The 22,858-nt window shown below is 34.6% G+C and overlaps 1 protein-coding gene across 2 annotated transcripts in view; it reads left to right on the top strand.

The window, feature by feature from the left end:
* MYCBP2 (MYC binding protein 2) overlaps positions 1-22,858 on the top strand; it is a 301,197-nt gene that overhangs the window by 24,579 nt on the left and 253,760 nt on the right. The window contains exons 3-7 of one of the 2 annotated variants that reach the window (XM_069066842.1): positions 10,712-10,865; positions 17,343-17,539; positions 17,750-17,992; positions 18,273-18,344; positions 19,698-19,794. In XM_069066842.1, coding sequence (XP_068922943.1) covers positions 17,390-17,539; positions 17,750-17,992; positions 18,273-18,344; positions 19,698-19,794 — 562 coding nt within the window. In that variant the 5' untranslated portion in view covers positions 10,712-10,865; positions 17,343-17,389. Of the gene's footprint in view, positions 1-10,711; positions 10,866-17,342; positions 17,540-17,749; positions 17,993-18,272; positions 18,345-19,697; positions 19,795-22,858 lie in introns of those variants that run through there. The other variant, XM_069066841.1, reaches the window with a different exon arrangement.

Raw genomic sequence — 22,858 nt, 5'->3', positions numbered from 1 at the left:
AGGAAAAGATGGAGTAATAGCTCTCCTCCCTTTTTAGCTAGATGGTGATCAAGTGTTTTTACTCATGGATATCCAAGAGTAAATGGTGATAAGAGTAAACTGGATCCTCTCTTTCTCCAGTCAGTTGTTGCCCATTCTTGTTACTTCTATCTTCATAACATTTCTTAAATCTGTCCCCTTCTCTTCATTCCCAGACAGCACTCTGATTCAGGCTCTTCTTATTCTTCCCTAGTACTGTTAAAAGTAGCCCCCTAATTATTTTCCCTGCCTAATTTCTACTCACTTCAGTTCATTCTCCATACACTGACAAAAGTGACTTTCCTAAAGTGTATCTGACCATCTCTAGGATAATATCTTAGTTCCTGTTTGACATTCCTATCTAACCTTTCCTCCTTTATTGTATACTGTTCTCCTTCTGTATACATTCTATAATGCAATCAAACTGGCCTTCCTGCTGTTCCTGACATGACTCTCCACACCTCCATGTCTTTGCACTGTATTTTCTAAGTCTGTAATACACTCCTTGTCCACCTCTCAGAATCCTTGGTTTCTTTTAAGATTCCACTCAGATGCCACCTTTTACATGAGGTCTTTTCTGATCTTTTTAACTACTGATGCCTTTTCTCTAAGGTTATTTTGTATGTATTTTATATGTGCTTATATATGTATATGTTGTACCCATTTTCTTGCTATAATGTCAACTACATAAGGGTTTAATTTTTGTTTTTGCATCTGCAGTTACTTAGTATATCATAGGTTCTTAGTAAATGCTTATTGATTGATTGATTTTTGACTCTTTACCCTGTTTCACATCAATGTCTTATCACTTGCTCCATTTCTTGGATTCTACCACCATGACATCTCTTGCATTTGTCTTCTCTTATTCAGAGAGAGTGCTTTAGTTCAGGATCTTTATACCTCTCATCTCCATTGTTGTAATATTTTCTTTAGTGGTTGTATTGCTTCTCCACTTTTCAATTTATTCTTCACATAGCTGCTAAAATAATCATCCCAAGGATTTATCAGTCCTTTGCTTTAAAGCTTTTAATGGCTTCCTGTTGCCTCTAGGATAAAACACAAACTCTTTAGCCTGGCAGGACTTAGCACAGTTCCTTACACATAGTAGATACTGAATAAGTGCAGGTTGACTGGCATTTACAGTCATCTACAATCTCAATCCTACCTTCATTTCTAGAATTTCTCTTCATCATGCCATCTCTATCTTCTCCCTAAACTAGGCTTGTTACTTGTTTCCAAGGTTCAGCATTTCATCTTTTGTAAAGGCAATCTCCGTTCATAGAGTACGCTCTTCTTACATTTACCACTTAGAATTCCTTATCTTCAAGGCTCAGCACAGACATTCCCTCCTATACGGTGTTTTGCTATCCTGCCAAGCATTAATGCTCTTACCTCCCCAAATTATGTTCTATTTATTTCTTTGTGTAAATGGTTTATCTTTTTACTAGAATTATCTTTGTTGATAGAGGTGTTTTGTGTTTTTGTCTTTGTGGCCTTAGCACCTAGTATGGTGTCTTGGTCATAATAGGCATTAATGTATGTTTTATGTGCATTGAATTGAGTCATCCAAAGATATGGTCTTCTGTCAGGACTTTCACTATCCTGGTCATGGTCTTTGTTATACATTTCAGCTTGTCATAGATGTTTCTTAAAATTTGGCAGTCTAAACTAAAACAATGCTTAGAGCAGGACAATCACTTCTCTCTATATATCTTTTACTATATTTTCTGATGTGATTTGATTATCATGTCACACTGTGCCATCTTATTAGATTTTGCCCATTGTTCTACTCTGTGAACTTTAAAAAAAAATTTTCTATTAAATAGTAGTTCATTGAAATGTTAGTGTGTTGATAGAAATATTTGCTAGAAAAAGGACTTTTGTCACATCTTTGTTGAAATCAGAGAGTCAGCTACGTGGTTTAGTGGATAAAGCACTGGACCTAATGTCAGGAAGACCCAGTTCAAATTTGACCTGACGCCTCATGTGTAGAAGGAATAATGAGTACCTACCTCTTAGGGTTGTTGAGAGGGTAAAATGTGATAATATTTGTAAAGTGCTTTGCAAATCTTAAAGCACTATATAAAGGTAGTTGATGGTGGAAGTGGTGGTGGTGGGGATGGTGGTGGTAGTAGTAGCAGCAGCAGCAGTAATAAATTCAGATACCCAATGCCTGCTACCTTATAACAATTCTTCCTAGTTATGTTTATGTCATATTGCATTCCTTATATCTCCTCCTAGGCTAAAGATCTTTTTTAGCACTCAGGTAATATGCCACATATAAACTGTCCAATCTGAGAAGAACTTCCAACTGTTTCATGATTTTCCTGGCTAAAGCTTATTATATGATCCCAGTAGTTGCCTGGTTCTATCATTGATCCTGATCGAAGTTAATAAGACCTAATATCATATAAGACCTTATCCTGTGATCTGAAGATAGCTTCATTCTGAAAGCTAAATTCTAATAGCAGCTAGTTCTTTCAGTCCAGTAGCATGTTACCTCTTTCATTATGGAATTCTAGAGGTTCCCTGTTTTGTCTGAACTTACTCATGATTTCATTGAGGACGGGATAACTTCTGTCTTACTTCCAATAGAAGGAGCATAATATGTGATTTGAGGATATTAGAAAAGAAAGTATACTTTTCTAACTTTTTATATTAGGATGGATTTGCTAATTTTTCTTTCAGTCTTGAATCTTTCAGTAGAGAGTGGCAATTGAGTTTAAAATAATTTTGGAAATGGTTTTGTCATGTGAAAGTCAAGTATCAGAGAAAGTACATATTTTACAAGAAAAATAAGATTCTCTGCCATATAGCAAAAGCATCAATTATCCTTTAATTCCCTGTCTTACTTCAAATATCCAAGTTACTTATTCCTCTACATGAGAAAAAAACGTACTTAATAGCTAGCCCCTGCCACTCTACTTCATATTCTATTATTTAAATTCTTTTAACTTGATAACTCCTCATATTAGGGTAGCTTTGTGGAGAAAAACGGTATCTCTCTTCTGTTTAGCAGCCTTTAGCTACTACAAACTAAATATATGTTTTCTAGCTCTCTTTTTAGGGGTTATAGCTAAATTATGATAGAGAGAAAAGGGGAGTTGGAAGTAGAGAGTAAAAGGCATGTGCTGTGGGTTTCTCTTCTTCAGAGAGGAGCATTTTGTCTGTGTGTGTTACTATTTGAAAATAATAACAGTTAAATTCTGTATTCTTTTTGTAGGACATATATCAAAGAAATTTGTCATTCAGAATCAAGTGTTAAGTTCTACAAAAATTAACTGACCAAAATTGAAAGATAGTTTTAAAGTCAATAACCCACAGGAAGACTAGAGGCTTTTTTAAATATACCAGAATAAATTACACATCTATGACTGAAAAAACAAAACAAACTAAAAATAAAGGCAGTTGAAGGGAGGAAAAACACCAATATATTTGCTCATCCCCTGCAGTTGCCAACCAACCAAACTCCATCCATCATGTTTAGCTGGTAAAACCAAAGGGACCAAAGAAAATACCATCTTTGAGAATATTAAAGGACCATTTAAGTGAATGAAATAAAGACTTACATGTAATTTGGCCAATCAGATGCAAACTGGGAATGAGACAGGCCTATATATAAAGTACTCAAGTACTACTTTTCTAGTTGGGAACAAATCCTTTTTTTAAAAAAAATTGAAAAAAATTAATTCATATAGTGCTCATTTTACAAAGTGCTCTCTTTGCATTATTTCATATTTATGTCAGTCCTGACAGATGACATTACTGTTATTCTCATTTTATTAAGTATTATTCTTCCCACTTAAAAAAGCAAAAGCTTTAAGAGGTTAACTTACTTGTCAAGGATCATATGACACCCATGTTGTCAAATTCCTGATTTGCCTAGAGAATCAATGGGGGCCATTAGAACATGGTACAGAGTTTACTCAGGCATCAAAAAGAGGGGATATCACTGAAACCAGGGGACTTTGTCAATTAGTGCTTTGAGGGATGCTGGCTTTAGAAGTATGTTACTTTTAGCTAGTCTTTTGGTGGAAAGAGTTAGTGAAGTAAAGTGAAGTGAAACAGAGTCTTCTCTTTAACAGGCTAAATGTTGCCAGTTCCTGTACAATCTTTATGTAGTATAGACATTATGGAAAGGTGAAAAGCACATAAGGCTTAAATAATTGGAGATCAAATTCTAGTTCTGCCACTAATAAGCATATAAACTTAGTTTATCAAACCTCTCCTAGCCTTATTTCATCATCTCTGAAATGAGGTAGTGGGACTCAGTGATTTCTGACCTTTTTTCCTATTTAAAATTCTATGATTTTATTTAACATTTTTTCAAGTACTTTTCTGAGTTCCTCAGTTAGAAGTACTTTAGCTTCTTAATGTGCTGTTTAAAATATAGCTTCCAGGATAGAACAGACTTCCATGTAGCTTGATTTGTTCTGGATATCTGAGAGGTAACCTTGAGAACTACCAATACAGTGATAGAAGACTGAGGATTTGATTTCCTTTATGCTTGGAGAGCCTAGGGACTTTTTCAGTGAACTGCAAATAAAGTATTGTTCATCTTTCTGCCAGTGATATATAACACAAAGTATAGAAGGTGAAGGTGGAGTAACATTTTTCTACTTAAAGTTAACAAGAATGGAGTTTCCTAATAGAAGTACTTCAGCAAGAAAATTAAGAATAAAAATAATCCAGAGAGGCACACGGCAATGTTAACTTCAATCAGGAGGATGAAAGATAGAAGATGGGCCCATTTAATATTTGGTGTTACTTAAGATGTTTGAAGGGCAGCTGAGTGACACAGTGGATAGAGTGCTGGGCCTGGAGTCAGTCAGACTCCTCTTTCTGAGTTCAAATCTGGTCTCAGACACTTACTAGCTGTGTGACCCTGGGCAAGTCACTTAACCTTGTTTGCCTCAGTTTCCTTGTCTGTAAAGTGAGCTGGAGAACAGAATGGCAAACTACTCTGATATCTCTCCCAAGAAAACCCCAAATGGGGTCACAAAGATCAGACACAACTGAAAAAAAAGTTTGAGCCTTTTTTTCCCTAGGACCAGGTTTCTTAAATGTTTTGCTTAATGGACATATTTGACATTCTTAATCATTTTTGCTTAATAGACATATTTGACAATCTTGTAAAACTTATTAATGCCTTCTCAGAATTTTGTAATAGATTTACAAAGTAAACCAATTATATTGGAATACTGTTATCAAAAGTATTTTTTAAAAAGTTCACACACTCCAGGTTAGAAACTTCTGCCTTAAAGAGCAGACAGTTTGAAGGAAGGAGTTTATTATGACACAGCTAGGTGGTACCATGCTAGGTCTGGAGACAGGAAGACCTCTGAGTTCACATATGGTACCTGATACTTACCGTGTTTCCCCAATAATAAGACACTGTCTTATTAAATTTTTTGGACAGAAAAACACCAGAGGGCTTATTTTCAGGGGAGGGCTTATTTTAATGAACATTGACAGCAATTTTAATAAACAGGTAAATGTGAACAAAAAAATGTACCAGCAAGCAAATCACTGGGGAAGAACAGGATGACGCGCTCACTGCTGCAGCTCTGATTGGATGCAGCTCGGAGCGTGGCGTGCGTTTCACCGGGGGGGGGGGAACGGTAGCGTGTAGCTCAGGGGATCACCTCCACTACAGTAGCAATCTCAATAGGGCTTATTTTCGGGGGAGGGCTTATTTTAGAGGAATCTTACACAGTAAGGGGAGGGCTTATTTTTGGGATAGGTCTTATTATCGGGGAAACACGGTAATAGCTGTGTGACTTTGGGGAGGTCACTTAATCTCTGTCTTCCACAGTTTCCTTAACCGTAAAATGATAGATAATAATCATGCCTATCCCTAGGGGTTGTTGTGCAGGTAGAATGAAATAATATTTGCAAAGCACTTAGCACAATGCCCAGTACACATTAGGTGCTTAATAATGCTTGTCTTCCTTTTCTTCCCTTCCCCTTCTCTCCTTTCTCTTCATCCTGCTTCAAGTTATAATGATGTTGTTCTAAAGGTACTATCAGAAAAGAGGTCATGCAGTAGTTGAGGCAGAAGAGATTGATAAGTAGTAATGTTAAGAGTATTAAAGTAATCATTTGTCAGTCTGACAAAAGGATTTTAGAGTTGTATTGTTTTTCCATGGAATATGTGAATGCATGCATACATGAATGAGTGAATTGAAAAGCATTAACTAAGTACTATTTGCTAGACAATATACTAAGTGCTAAAGGTACAAATACAAAAGTGAGACATTTCTTGACCTCAAGGAGCTTAGATTCCAGCAGGGTGAAACCTATAGCACACATATTAGGGAATGGCCAAAGAAGGGAATTTCTGTCTAAGGAGTCAAAGGAATGGTAAGCAGAATCATAGGTAGTTAGTTGGATTTCAGGTATCAGAGGACAAGAGGTAAAAAGTAGAGAAGAGGAGGGGAGAAGAAAGGAGAGGAGAGGAAGCTAAGAGAGTAATAATAGAGTGTCAACAGAAAAGACAGGTAATTTATGGAAGACAGACTTGAAGAAAAGATCCAGCAACTGTCTGTACACAAGCACACCAAGTACAGGTAATAAAATGTATTGAATATCTTACTACAGGGTATCAGATTCAACTTGATGGGTCCTCCTGAGTTTGTTAGGAGGGAAATATATGTTATGAATGAAATATAGCCATGGAAAGGATAGGTATATGTTTTACAGAAGGAAACAGAAGAGACAAAATGGGAGCAAAAGTGTAGAATTGCATATTAATAAGATAAATTCATGTGAGAAAACACATGAAACAAAAATTGGGTACAAGGAAGAATGATGCAGGAAATCATTTTGGTCTGAACCGTAGGTTCCCAAAATGGCCGATACCTCACCCTCAGGAACACTGGAACCATCCAGGGGGATGATAGTAGCCTTGGGTGCAACTGGGAAGCATTGAATAAAAATTAGGGGGTGGTGGAAGCATAAGGAAAGAAGAGAAAAAAGTTCTGAAAAACCGTTCATGCATGTTTCATCAATTGCGTAACAGAGTTAGTCATAGTGATTATATTATTTTCCAAGTAAACACACAAAATGCAAGTTATAACTGATCAGTGGTCTAGTCTGCTGACAGGTCTTAACAAGTAAGTGTTCACAGGCATGCATGTTGCTCATTGTCAGGAAGTACAGCATGCATCATCAGGAATAAGTACTTGTTATGACTTGCTTACAATATGATCCTGTATGGTTACATGATGCGATATTGCATCATCAAAATTTCAGTGCAGCAAAAAAGCACACAAATTTATAGTAAGCTATTAAATAAGATGTCATTTAAAAAATATATGTATATGCATCTTATTTTTTCTGAAGTGATACCAATTTAAAAAAAAAAACAGTTGTTAAAGGGTTAAAGAAAGTAGATTTCCGGGGTGGGGGGGGCACTGATTAAATTTTTTTTTAATAGGACAGTAGTTCCAAATAGGTTTGGGGAAACCCTGGTCTGTACCAATGGAGGGAGAAGCAGACAGTATTGTTAAGGATCTGTAGTTAAAGATTGTCTTGACAAAAGAAGGAAATAGATAAGGAGTACAAAACATGTGTCAGACCTGGCATTGACTATCAATAATGGACCACTGGAATTATCTGGGCAGACTTGCAATTAGTGCCTCTGCTTCCTTTCTTCTTACTTTCTTCTACTCTTTGGAAGTTGGCTTCTAACTCATCATTCAAATGAAGCTGCTCTCTCCAGAGTTATCAGTGATCTCTTAATTCCCCGACTTAATGACCTTTTCTCAATACTTCTTGATCTCCCTGAAGTCCTTGATACAACAGCCACTCTCTTCTTCTTGACCCTCTAGGTTTTCATGGCACTTTTTCATAGTTCTCTTCCGTCCAGTCACCACCGCTTCTTAGTCTCCTTTGTTGAATCTTCAGCTAGGTCACTTCCACCAGCTGTAACTGGCCCCTAAGGCTCTCTCCTGGGTGTTTGTATCTTCCCTATACAGTCTAACTTGGTGATCACATCAGCTCAGTTATTATTTCTGTGTTGATGACTCTTAAGATCTACTTAATCAGTTCTGACCTCTCCTGACCTCCATTCTTATATTTCTAACTGCTGAACTCATCTTTTCCCTCAAACTTCTCTCTTTTTCTAAATTATCCATTACTGTCAAGGGTACCACCATCTTCCCAGTTGCACAGGCACCTCTACATGTCATCCTCATTTCCTCACTCTCATCCCTCTCCCATCCAGTCACCGGTTCAGCTATGTCATTTCCGCCTTCATAAATGTACCTCCATGTATTAGGAGGTACATATATTATCCAAAATATATATATAAATATATATATATATATTTTTAGGCAGGGTATTTGCATCTTACTCTGTATCCACATTTACTTTTTTCCCATCTCCATAGAATTGGGGAGAATCCTTTATTGATTTATCAGAGATGAGTAACAGATAAATTTTTTTTAAGAGATAGAAAATATTGCCAAGGGATTGTTAGTTGGAACTGGTTTTATTTCACATTTCATGCATAAATTCTGGGTGAGGGAATACATATTGAAGTTTTTAAATTAGCAAATTACCCTGAAATCTTTTAGGCAGTGAAATCCCAAAGTAACAGAATGAAACTGCAGGAAGATCTCATGAGGCAGAACAAAAGGAAGATTGGCTTCATGTAGGCAGGTAAAAGATTACCTCATTCCTTCCCTACCCAAAAAATAAATTCAAAAAGGTTGTCAAGGGGCGGCCAGGTAGCGCAGCGAGTAAGAGTACCGGCTCCAGTGTAGGGATGACCTGGAGATCGAATCTCGGGCTCATACACTTAGCACCCACCCAGAAACACCTGGCCGTGTAACCTTGAGCAAGTTACTTAACCCCTATTGCTTAAAAAAAAAAAAAAAGGTCATCAAAAGATTGGGCATCATTGCAAACAAATTCTACAAAACTGGTTCATTCTCACCTTGAACACTTGATGCAGCCCTGATCCTTGCACATCAAGGAAAGCATTGAAAAAAATCAACAGAAAGGCTGCTAAAAATATTAGAGACATATTAACATAGACATTAAAGATTAGTACTACCGTAAATGAGCATAATATTGAAGTCTGTAGAATTCATGAACAATATGAATGGGGTGATTATTATCCTGCTTACCAAATCCTTTAGTATGAATTGTTGAAACCCCAAAGAAGTAAATTTAGGTAGGAAACTTGAAGAATTTGTTTCCTCCAAGAAATGGAACAAGAAAAAAAAATATGTTTATAGAATTACAGTGTTATTAAGGGAAACAAAGATGTTAGCTATGTCTTTCTCCTTTGGGTTTGTAACTGAGAGTATGTGCTCTGAAAAATAATACTGCTTCATGAAACTACTGTCAGAAGCCACCAAATGATAGTTTGCTGTCATGACTACAGAATCTATTGAATACTACTGAATTCTTTGATACTAGAATTTGTGGCCTTGGAACAGGGCTGTAGTTCTTATGGTTTATACGTGTGGCTTCACATGAACTGCCACAGAACCATTGGAAATACTGTTCTAATGAATAGAATTGGCAGGACAGCCATTTGGTCAGCATCATAACTTTTCTGTAGTACAGCACTTTTCAGTAATATAGTTTGAATGCAATTTTTAGACAGAAAGTAGAGGAAATTAAAATGAGTATTATTATTTTTCCTATTATTATAGGACCACTATATCTAGTTTTTAAGGTTATGACCTCCTTTATACGTAGCATGGCAGAGTAGGACATGCTCTGAACTTGAAATCAGGAAATGCCTGGGTTTGAATCCTAATTCTGCTGCTTCGTAAGTGCATGACTCATGGCGTGTCACCCTTTTGATTCTCATTTCCTTCATCTGTAAAATGGGCATACCTGTACCACCTATGTTAAATGTTGCTGCACAGGAGTGCTTAGCAAACATTAAATCAGTGTGCAAATGTATATTCTTTTTGTTGTACAGAAGCAATATTGAAGGCATACGAATTGTCAAATAATAATGATCCCAGCCTACTCATACATGTCCTCATTAATATTAGAATATGAAGTAGATTTGCCCAAGGCCCAAAGATGAATGAATGACTCTAATACAATTCCCACAGAATATTCAGATGAATGTTTTCTGAAGTAGAATCATGATAGTCTTTCATCCTTAAAGAATTATCATGGGAGAGTTGCCAAAGGTGATTCCTAGTTATTTTTTCACTCTCTCTATATACACATACATTCATATATACATACTTACATACATACATATACACACACATAGTGATATGTATATGAGTGTAAATACATATATATATATGTATATATATATATATATATATATATACACATACATATCTGTCTCTATATAGCCTTGGGTTTTGGTCACAACTGGCAGTTAGCAGCATTATCACTTGTATTATTACATTGTAGGTAAGAATGATAAAGTACAGTCCAAAAATTTAAAAATTAATGGACAAATGCAGTTTTTGTAAGAAAATCATGACAGTTATTGTGAGCTGCTTCTTGGTTTGGCTCCTACCATATAGCAAAAGTGAGAGATTTCCTTGGCCTTGAAATTGAGTTGCTGCTTTTTATTGGTCTTAATACTTTGCCATCAGATACTCTGTTAAAGAAATGTTTCTGCCAAGAAAATTGTTCAAGAACTATTTTATTTGCAGGCTTATTGTAACTTTATGTACTTTATGTATATTTTTATCTCAATTAGATCATTGAAGTTGGACTTTGTGAAGTTTTTGAGTTGATCAAAGAGACACGGTTTTCTCATCCATCCCTGTGTCTTAGGAGTCTGCAAGCTCTGCTTAATGTGTTGCAGGGTCAACAGCCAGAAGGTCTCCAGTCAGAACCACCTGAGGTTCTTGGTAAGATCTCATACTTGTTGATGAGTGATTTATTCAACCAAGCATTTGCTTTAAATAAATGTACAAGATAGTGTGAAATGTCATCTCTGATTAATGTGATAAAACAGATAAAAAGAAGGCTTAAAGACTTTGTTCTTTCATTATTGTCACTTGAGTGCTATTTAGAATTTAGGTCTAGAAAATGTTTCTTTATAGTGATGGTGGTTGATAAAAATAACATAAATATCCACATATAACTCAGAAAACATGTCTTGGTTTTTAATATTTAAACTTTTCTCATCAAAAAATTTTTTTAATACTAGAACTGTTAACAATAATAAAATGGGATTAATGCAAAATTTGACCACTCCCCTCCCTATCCCTTGACTCTGGCTACCACTAGGGTAATGGAGTAAAATGATTCTTAAAAATGAAAAGAGAAAGTAGCGTGAGGGACTAAAATTATACACAAATTAATGATCACATAGAGAGTGTTGAATTTGGAGTCAGAAGACCTAGATTCAAATTTTATCTCTATCGCTTGTTATCTTTGTGACCTTGAGCAAATCTACAAATCCCAAGCTTCCACTGAGATTCTGCTTAATTGCCCTCTTGTACCCAAGGCCCAAGTCCACCTGAGTTGCTTGTGCTTTTCTTTTTTTTTTAAGAGTTCATTTTATTTTATTTTTTATTTTTTGGAGGGGGGAAGGCAGGGCAATTGGGGTTAAGTGACTTGTCCAAGGTCACAAGGCTAGTAAGTGTTTAGTGTGTGAGGTCAGATTTGAATTCAGGTCCTTCTGACTCCAGGGTTGATGCTCTATTTACTGCTCCACCTAGCTGCCCCTGCTAGAGCTTTTCTACCCTGAAATAATTGTATGTGCATTTAATTTTTACTTACCTGTGTGCATGTTTTTCTGTCAGTAGAGTATAAGCTACTCGAGGTCAGGGACTGCTTTGTTTTTGTTTTGTGTCCCCTGTATCCAGAACATAGTAAATATTTAATTAATGCTGATTGAATGAATAAATGAATGAATCGCACTTAAACTAAATTTCTCACCTATAAAATGAAAAGGAAGGACTAGATAACTTCTTAAGTCTGTTCCCCAGTGCCAAATCAAGTATGTAATCCTGTGATTTTATACCAAAGAATCAGTCTGTAGACATTTCTGTAATGAAGACTAAAATGTTTTGGTAGCCATAAAGAAGAGGAAGCATAAACAGAAACACACCTTCTGAATCGATGGTTTTCCCTGCTGTTGACATTGTCCGTTACTCATTACATGCAAGACATATCATATAAATGTTATAGAGAGAGAAGCATGAGGTTTTGAAAAAAGTAGTTCACTCTTAGCATGTTTAATAAAGTTAATTGCACTGAGTAGTGTTTCACTTGTGTTGTAAATTCTGTTCACTCTTTGCCTAGATCAGGTTCATCTTTGACTCCTCTCCTTTTCCCTTTCCTCATCCATGTCCACCTGCCAGTACACTTTCATTTGCAGCTGTCCCTTTCTTTCCCAACTACAGCCATTGCAATTTACTGCCTCATGCCTGAACCTCACACCTCATCTCAATAGTCTCTTCCTCCAGGGTTATTTCCCTTTACACCACTGTGAAAAGGCATCATAATGTAGGGGGAAGAATAAAAGATTTGGAATCCAGAAGACCCAGGTTCAGATCTTGCTTCTAACACTAACTCTCTGAACCTTAGTGTTTTCATCTATAAGACTGGTATCAAAATAGCTATAGTACCTACTTCTCTGGGATGCTTTGAAGGTCAAATGAGATAAGCTATAAGGCATTTTGAAGATTTCAGAACACTGTGTAAATCCAAGTTATTATTTTTATCTTGTCTGCAGATCTGATCAGGTTATTCTGCTTCCTCAAACGTTTGAGTGACTCCGTGTTGCCCAACAAATAAATTCTGAATTCCTTAAGTCTGGCATTCAAGTCCCTCCACAACCTATCTCCAGCTGCCTTTGCAAAATTATCTTATATTGGTATTTTTTGTGTATTTTACTTTCCAGCCAAATTGGACCTCTTGGCATTCAGTGCTCTCTTTTCTTTGGCTCACATTATTCCTTATACTTTCCTATCACAAATCGAACTTAAAATCTGTGTGTCTTTTGCAGTGATATTCAAATGCCATCTTCTGAATAAAGGCTTCCCAGATCTCCACTATAGTCTTTACCCCAATACCCAAGATAGAAATGATTCTTCCTTCTTTGAAACTCTCATAGTATTTTGTAACTTTCTTTTATCTAAAGTCTGTTTTATTGTTCCAGTTATTTATATTTCTTATTGACAAGATTTTAAGCTGAAGGAGAGACAGGCTCTCAGTTGTGTCTTCCTTAGCACCTGACACAGTATTTTACAAATATTAGGCATTACATGTTGATTAAATAAATGAATGCAATCATTTCTCCGTCATTGCACCTTCCTTCTTTGACTAAACATTATGTATACAAGTTAATTGTAAAAGAACAGTCTTTTTTTCTTCTAGTCTAGATGATTTAGTGGAATATTTATTTTATTAGCTATTCATTTTTTTATGTGTGGGACAAATATCTTCATATTTAAATTATGTATGCCACAGAAAAATAAACTATTTTTTAAAAAGAATTTTTATATTACCAGAAAGATCGGAAAGGATTGAAATGTGTTATTTTAAGAACATAGTTAATAGGATATTGTTGCCTTCCAAGTAATTTAATTTCAAATAATAGTTATAGGAAAGAGCAGAAATCAAAAGACAATTGTTTTTCATTAATAACTTGATTTCTTACCTTCTGATATCTGACACAGTTGCAGCATGGTATAGTAGAGAGCTGACCACAAAGTTAGGAAAATTGAGATTCTAGTCCAGCCTCTAACATGTAAATGGCTATGTGACACTTTCCAAGTCATTCAACCTCTTAGTGCCCCAGGCATCTTGCTAATATTATAACTTGTAGAGCAATTGCTGTTCTGCCTTCATAGAGGAATTTTCTTTAATGGGAATTCCCTATTCCAGTGAAATCACAGACCAGGACCAAGAGAAAACTCCTCAAATCCATCTAGCATACTTATAAGTTTTCTGTATTGGTAGATTTTATTAAGTTTTTTAAAATCTTCAGGCTGTTTAATCAGTGTTTTCTTTTTGAATTGTTTTTCCTCTTTCCTGAGTTGTTCACCACCAGTTCCTTCATTGTTCAGTAATTTTATTATGCTTTAACCATAATACCTAAGGCTTAGTATTCCAAATCACTGGAATGCAACCAAGAGCAATATTTACTCTATTAGAAACTAAAAGATCTTATTATATAAATAATTTTGACCTCATTGAACCCCCTGAAAGGGACTTGGGGATCTCCAGGGGTTCTTGGATCATACTTTGAGACCTACTATACTGGGTGAACAAATGACATTCTGAGTTTTCAACATTCACTTCCATAAATTTTAAGTTTTCTCTACCTCCCTCCCTTTCCCCCTCCCCAAGACGACCTGCAGTCTGATATAGGCTCTACATATACATTCCTATTAAGCATATTTTATGGTGTATAGAGGAATTAGAATGAATAGGAGGAACCATGAGAAAGAAAGAAAAAACAACAACAAAAGAAGAAAATAGTCTGCTTCACTCTGCATTCAGACTCCATAGTTCTTTCTCTGGATGTGGATGACACTTTCCATCATGAGTCCTTTGGAATTGTTTTAGGACCTTGCATTACTGAGGAGGGCTAAGTCTTTAAAAATCAGTCATCACACACTGTGGCTGTTAACCGTGCACAGTGTTCTTCTGGTTCTGCTCACTTCACTCAGCATCAGTTCATACAAGACTTTTCTGGTTTTTCTGAAGTCTGCCTACTCGTCATTTCTTATAGCGCAATAGTATTTCCATTCTCATATACCACAACTTGTTTAGCCATTACCCCAATTGATGGGCATCACCAAAAAGAGCTACTATAAATATCTTTGTACATGTGGGTCCTTTTCCCGTTTTTATGATCTCTTTGGGATATAGCCCTAGAGGTGATATTGCTGGGTCAAAGAGTATGCACATTTTTATAGCCCTTTGGACATAGTTCCAAATTGCTTTCTAGAATGATTGGATCAGCTCACAGCTCCACTAACAATGAATTAGTGTTCCAACTTCCCCACATCTTCTCCTACGTTTATCACGTTAGTCAGTCTGATAGGTGTGATGTAACTCAGAGTTGTTTTGATTTGTATCTCTCTAATCAATAATGATTTAAAGCACTTTTTTCATATAATTATATGAATATGAAATGAAGCTTTAATTTCTTCCTCTGAAAGCTGCCTCTTCATATCCTTTGATCATTTATGAGTTGGGGAAATGACATATATTCTTGTAAATTTGACTCAGTTCTCTATATATTTTAGAAATGAGGCCTTTATCAGAGATACTTCTTTCCCACTTTTCTGCTTCCCTCCTTATCTTGGTTGTACTGGCTTTGTGTAAAACCTTTTCAATTTAATTTAATCAAAATTTTCCATTTTTCATTTCATAATATTCTTTACTTCTTGTTTGGTCGTAAATCACTCCATTCTCCATAAATCTGACAGATAAACTATTCTTTGCTCCCTTAATTTGTTTATAGTATTTATGCCTAGATCATGTACCCATTTGGACTTTATTCTGGTATACAGTGTCAGAGGTTGGTCTGTGCTCAGTTTCTGCCATACTATTTTCTAGTTTTCCTAGAAGTTTTTGTCAAATAATGAGTTCTTATCCCAGAAGCTGGGGTATTTGGGTTTATCAAATTGTAGATTGCTATAATCATTGACTACTATGTCTTGTGTACCTAACCTATTCCACTGATCTACCCCTCATATTTCTTAGCCAGTACCAAATAGTTTTGATGATTGCTGCTTTATAATACAGTTTAAGATCTGGCATGGCTAGGCCACTTTCCCTAGCATTTCTTTTCATTAATTGCCTTGATATTCTGGACCATTGGCTCTTCCAGACGAATTTTGATATTATTTTTTCTAACTGTATAAAATCATTTTTTGGTAGTTTGGTATAGCACTGAATAAGTAAATTAATTTAGGTAGAATTGTGGTCCATAGTTATTGATGTAGAAGGCTTTCCATCGTTAAGAACCACAAGGAACACTCAGCTGCTCCTCTTGTTAGCTTACTTCTAATGCTGTAGAGGATTTCAGTCAGCTCTGTGGTTTATTTCTCAATTATTTTTTAAGGAACCCCTAGAAGCTACCTTCAGATCTAATTTCCTCCCAAGTACTATCTTTCCCTGCTACGTAATTAATATCACATTGATAATGGAATAGGTATTTTGGTAAATGAAAGATTTCATTAATAGAGAATTTAAAAAGTGACATGGAGAAATTTGAGCAAAAACTGACCAGAATATGAAAAAAACACCTGACAGGGACATGCACCATTTCATACCCATAGATATCACCACCGCCACTTCTCTGGGTACTAAATTCTAGGAAGAGAATTAATAAACTAGACATTCATGTCTGTAGAAGGATCATGAGAATGTTGAGGGAAGTTTAAACCATGCCACACAAGTTGAAGGAAATGGGGACCAAAAAAAACCCAAAGGTAAAGCAAGAGGCATGGTCATTGGCTTTAGATATTTGAAGGACTTTCATAGTTATATAGCTATTTAGCTTTTGGTTCAATGTAAGGAAAAATTTCCTAACAATTCGAGATGTTCCAAAAATAGACTGGGCTCTTGAGAAGTGCTAAATTCTTTATTATTATTATCATTTTTTCCCCTTTAGGGTAAGGAGTGTAATATGGAATGGATTAGTTTTGAGATGACAGTTTGACTAGATAACTTCTGAGGTCCCATCCACCTCTAAAATTCTAAGATTCTCTGACCTTGAGACCTTAGACAAATTGCTTAATGTTTAGGTCTTCATTTACTTAATCTCTAGTTTCTTTATCTGAAGATAATGATTCCTGCCTTGTCTCACAGGGCTGTTTTGAATCGAAAAGTGCCATGGAAAAGTATGCTCAAAAGATTTTTAAAATAATATGCAAATAATAGGTGGGATGTTAGTAATAAAACAAAAGCTGTATGATAAAAATAAAAACTTTTCACCTTCAACAGTTTGTGCTTAACTATATAACATCACAGTAATATAATTTTTGTTTGTTATGTTAAAGACTTGCAAATAAGTACATACAAAGTTATGGCTCTGCTGATTTTTTTTTTACATCAACTTTATAAGAGAAACCTTTAATGTAAAATGAAATCTGTGCTTACTTCTTGCATGATTCGATTCTCCCTTAAGTGAATTGACAACTCTGTTTTAACTGATTTTTAAGCAAGTTTCACAGATTCTATAAGTTTCACTTTACTAATATGTAAAATAAGGGAGCTAAGCCAAGATGGTCTTTAATGTTCTTTTTAGTTCAAATTGACTTTTGGGAAAGAAGAGTAAAGGGGAAAGAAATTATATTTAGTATATGTAAAATGTATTCTACCTGTGCTTATTTAATAGAATTTTATTTTATCCACAGAGTCTCTTTTCCAGCTCCTCTTGGAAATTACTGTTCGAAGTACTGGAATGAGTGATAGTACAGGACAGTCCCTGACTGCACTTTCTTGTGCTTGTCTATTTAGCCTGGTAGCTTCTTGGGGGGAAACAGGAAGAACTCTCCAGGCTATATCTGCTATCCTCACTAACAATGGCAGCCATGCTTGCCAAACTATTCAGGTATTTCATATGTATTTTCACTTTTATATTTAAACACTGTCTGCTTTAGGTTTCCTATTTGTATTGCCTTTTAAGTTGTTTTAAGTCACTAATTTTCACAGATTTATGTGTTATGCATAATTTTTATATTTTTAAAATGCTGTGTTTTAATAACTGTCTTATCTACGTTGTATATTTGAAGTCATCAAATGTAATTTTGTGCCCATGTAGGTGCCAACAATTCTAAACTCTCTCCAAAGGAGCGTACAAGCTGTCTTGGTGGGCAAAATTCAAATTCAAGACTGGTTTAGCAATGGAATTAAGAAGGCAGCATTGATGCACAAGTGGCCTTTGAAAGAAATTTCTGTAGATGAAGATGACCAATGCCTACTTCAGAATGATGGTTTTTTTCTCTATTTGTTATGCAAGGATGGATTATACAAAATTGGCTCTGGATACAGTGGAACAGTGAGGGTAATGTACGCTTTGTAGTTAAAATCCTCAGTAGAAGGTTCTTCATATTTTTTGGACTTTCTTGACCTTTAAAATACCTTCTAATCTAGTAGTGCTGATGAGTGATTCTTTTAAAAGCCTACTAATTAAAATTCAATGCTAAATGTTTTCTATTTTTTGTATTCTTGTTCTGTTCATTTGTTTTCAGCTCATTGTAATCATAATATTTCTAGGTGATTAAATGATAACATACAAAACTGCCATTCTAATAATTGTCAGACTAACTTTTGTTATCTTACAGGGCCATATTTACAATTCTACATCCCGCATCAAAAACAGAAAAGAAAAAAAGTCTTGGTTAGGGTATGCTCAGGTAGGAGAATGTCTAAAGCAAGACAAACTTTTTTTTATCATAGAACCTTATTGTTCACGTATATTAAAAATGAACAAAATACTTCCTTTATTTAAAGGAGGAGTATGACTCTTATTGGTTACAAATCATACATACTCATTTTCTGAGTATAGGAAAAGAAAAAAAGTACCATATCTAATTGTTGTTTTTGTCAACTATAAAATTCTGAGTGCGGAAAAATATTCTATTCCCTTTAATATTTTCTTTGTTTATAAGCATTTTTAGGGGGAAGAAAGTTTATATTTATGTATCAGAGAAGGAAAAATAAACTTTTTGATATTATTTGTAAAAATAAAATTAATTTTAAAAGAAGTATTGCCTAAAAACAACTTGAACAAACTTTGTGAAATTGTCTCCATAACAAGCAATTTTGAGATTTAGGTACTATTAAATGTATTGTAAAAAGAATTGTGGGAAGCCATTATTACAGATTCTTTAATTGTTTTTAATTGCGTCCTCAAAAAGTTTACTTGTTTCAAATATAGTAAAACAAAATGAAATACGTGCTTTTACTTTTGAAGTATCTGATTATGCTGATTTCCCAGTGAATTCACTAGTTTCAGATCTGCTCTCCAAGTAACAATCTAAATAATCATTCATAGCAATTTTTCAAACTTACTAAATTTATAAAAATAATTTCTGAGTTAGAATTTGAATTTACCAAATTTGTGATAAAATCTTTTTAAGAATCTAAAATGCTATCTCCTTTCAAACTTGTCACTGAATTGAATAATTATTATTTACCTTAATAGTTGAGATACAAGGAACCCCCCCCCCCAAATTTACATTCTCCCGGAAATATTGATTACTATTTCTTTTAAACATGTAATATGTTTTCTAAAAAATGCCTTTTAGGAAATACGCCTTATTTTACAAGATGACAATTTTAGTTTAGTGATAACTGTAACTAGAACCATAACTTTTTTCATTCTTTTAAATGGTCTCTTATAATTTGTTGAATCACTTTTTCTCAAAATAGTTGTTAAATGCTAATTTGTATGCTTACTTATTTTAAAATTAACTTATCTTGGACATAATTTGTGTATCTTTGCCAAGTGAAAGTACCTATCCTCTTATTGGTTCAAATGATTAAGTATATACTAAGTAGTGTAGCACCTATCCCATTATTAAAATGCATATTTGTTCTTTTGTGTATATTTAATAGCTATAGATATGTATAGATAGATATAGCTAACATCTGTTTATAATAATCCTTAAAGAATATAATATGATTCTATGTAACTGTAAAATAAGATACTTATTTTACAAAATGAAAAATATTTTATAACTTATAAAATGTTTTGTTATTGTCAGGGTTATTTGTTATATAGAGATATGAATAATCACGGCATGACAGCTATAAGAATAAATCCTGAAACACTGGAACAAGATGGTACTGTAACATTGCCAGGTATGTTATTCTGGTGTTGATATTATATCTTAGCAAGTGATTTGTAAGAAGCTTGTGGGTTAGACTGTTTAGCCATATGAATGAGGAAACATTAGCAAAAAAAATATGCTTGAAACCAGGTTCCAGGACTATTTCGTCGTGAATAATGATAGAATTTGTAAATTTGATGTATTTGACCCAAATGTATATATGGCATACATATAGTACCACATATAAGATATTGCTTTTTAATTAAAATTTATATTAAAATTATTCCCTTTCTAAAACCTGATGTTTTTGCAAAAAATATTTAAATTATTAAAATAAAGGAAGTTTAATATTTGAATTTGTATTTTGAAATTCTTGCTAATAGCAGTGATTGCCATGTAATCTTGGGCAAGTCATCTTCTATCTTAATTTTTCTTTTTATTGTCACAATAAGATTTTATTGGAAAACTTTATTTGACAAATGGATATTTTGAATTTTTTCTTTTAAAATGCTTCTGGAACCACAAATTAATGTTAAAGGTATGCAAGGCTTTAACATTTTTTACCTATATTCTACAGTCATTTTAAAAAAAGAAAATTTAGTCTATTAAGCTGACTTTCTGGGACTTGATTCATTTTACCATAAATTTTAGATATTGGTCATTTTGCCATAAATTATAATTATTGATACTTTATGAATTTATAGCTTTATCTGTTAAGTGGCATTTATATTTTGAATACATTGTGAGCCCACTTTTCCCTATGCTTTTTGTTACATTTTATTTCCTATGACTACATGTAATAATATTTATATGGATTGGTTAATTTGAATGATATTTTAGAAAATTATTTTTTCAGTTGTACTTCCATTTTATAGATAAGGCAACTGAGACCCAGCACTGTTTCATATACTCTCTGTAATAGAGAGTAACTATCTATTTTGGATAGTTACTGTTCAGTTTCAGATAAAAGTGAATGATTCCTTTCATTCCAAGTTCCTCTGACCATACAGTTTTCCTGTTTTTAAGTCTCCTTTTTGAATGACCACTTCTTACCTATTTGAAAACTCTCAGAATTGTCCTCATCATTTTTCTGTCTGAAAATAAAGATGAATAATCTAGTTATTAATTGTGAATTCTTCTGCATTGTATTTGGTGTAATTGTCAGATGAAGCTGTATAGGCCAGAAGGGGTTGCTTTAAATACTTGTATTTCATATGCATGTGTAATATTTAGGGAGAAGAATGGAACAAAGTCCTGGGGGTGGGGAGGGGAAATCCCCATTCTTCTGTTTCTTATGAACTGATAGAAGCTTCTTGAAATATTCTTGGAGAATAAATTCATCTTGTCTTACACTTTTAAGAAGGACAAAGAAAAAATTGAAACTGTTGGAAAGAAGACTCAGCCTTTCAAACCCAAGAAGAAGCTGCTGCTTTCAATTTCTGATACTTTCCCTTCAACACCTCTTTGGATAGTGTCAGGTTTTTTGTGGGAAATGTGGGAAGTGGCACCAGGGATGTGTGTAATCTTTAGATTTATAATCAAGGAATAGAAGAATTCACTGTTAGGATTACAGCTGGCAAACTACATGTTTTAAATGGATATTAACTGAGTAATTCCTTAAGCTTCATTCAGCCGCTCGTGGCCTGTACTCTCTAGAAACTTTTGCCTTTGAGGATGACCAGAAAATACCATAATTAAAAGAGTAGTTCTTCAACATTCCATAGTGTTTGTTCTGGTTTTATTTTAGTCTGTAATAAAGCTCTAACCATATTGACACTTTATTCTTTGTATCCAGGAACAGCTTTAATATTATGTGTCCCTATGTCCTTTTATTGTCCATGTCTGATGATGGGCTGCCTCAGACCAGTTAGCTGCTTTTCCTGCGCCGCTCCATTCCTTGTCCCTGCTTGTTTCTGAAATAATGAGTTTTTCTTCTTTGCTTTTTAGTTTAAAATCTTACTGCTTAGAGCTTGAGAAGCATCTTTCTTGTACTTCTTTGTATTCTGTACAGTGGAATAGGAATTCTTTCTTTCGATTTCTCCTCTCTTTGATTATCAAGTCTCTTGGGCTTCCAGTGGGCCTTGTCTCCCAGTTTCTATTTCCAGTTTGTGATCACTGAAATTCTCTGTTTGGGTAAGGGTCTGCCTGTGTTTTGCATATTTATAATAAGGAAGTATGCTAGCTCCTGGGCAAAAATCTATAGTAATCCAGCTTGTTTGGGGTCCTTTACTGCATTCCAAGAAAGGAATTGTGTGTTTCTTTGATTCAGGTGCAGCTAGAAATGGAATTCTTTTTTTTTTTTTTACAGTGATTAACAGAGAGATAGTACAGTTGTCAGCAGTTATTTTTGAGAGAGAGGGAGAGAGAGAGAGAGAGAGTGTGTGTGTGTGTGTGTTTTATGCTTGCTGAAATTTATTTTTCCAAAAGAATATTTTCTGTTTTAGAAGCTAAATTTGCTTGTGGTCTGTGTTACTCAACAACAATCACTAATAGAGATCCCATTGGTACTTCTGTAATACAGGTATCCCTTGTTATATAAACAGGCTTGATATATAGCATATTTTTAAAATATAGGGTTAAAACTCCAGTAATTCATATGTTAGATAGGGACACTACTGATAAATATGATAGAAGCTTGTTTTTAATGATAAATCATAAATATTTAAACAAAAGTACAGCACATACTCCCAATGAAAGGATCCTGGATTCTGGACAATGCTGGAAAGTATAAGAAATGACTCAAAGAAATTCTAAACTTCAGGGTATAGACTGCCAATATGAATATTTATAGAGATTTGAAGTGTCGCTGGATTTTGAAATGTATACATCTATAAAACAAGGGATATCTGTTATTGGACAATGATAGACCCCAATTACAAAGGCTTTAAGTCCATCAGTATTTTTCAATGGCACTAACCACAGTGGTGTCTGTGAAAGGGTAGATTGTTGCCAACATCGCATGTGGTTGTATTGCAATGATTATAATCAAAATTATCGCTTGTTCATCATGGTGCATGAATACTACCAGACTATACCTAATAAGAATTAATTTTGAAACTAGTTTGACACTGAGATCTTTGAGTATTAAGGACTGA

The sequence above is a fragment of the Petaurus breviceps genome, unplaced genomic scaffold, assembly GCF_028583685.1.
Source record: "Petaurus breviceps papuanus isolate PSGF00001 unplaced genomic scaffold, PetGlider_PUasm1.0 90730, whole genome shotgun sequence".
NCBI classification, from domain to species: Eukaryota; Metazoa; Chordata; class Mammalia; order Diprotodontia; family Petauridae; genus Petaurus; species Petaurus breviceps.
This window is presented reverse-complemented; position numbering and strand designations above follow the sequence as displayed.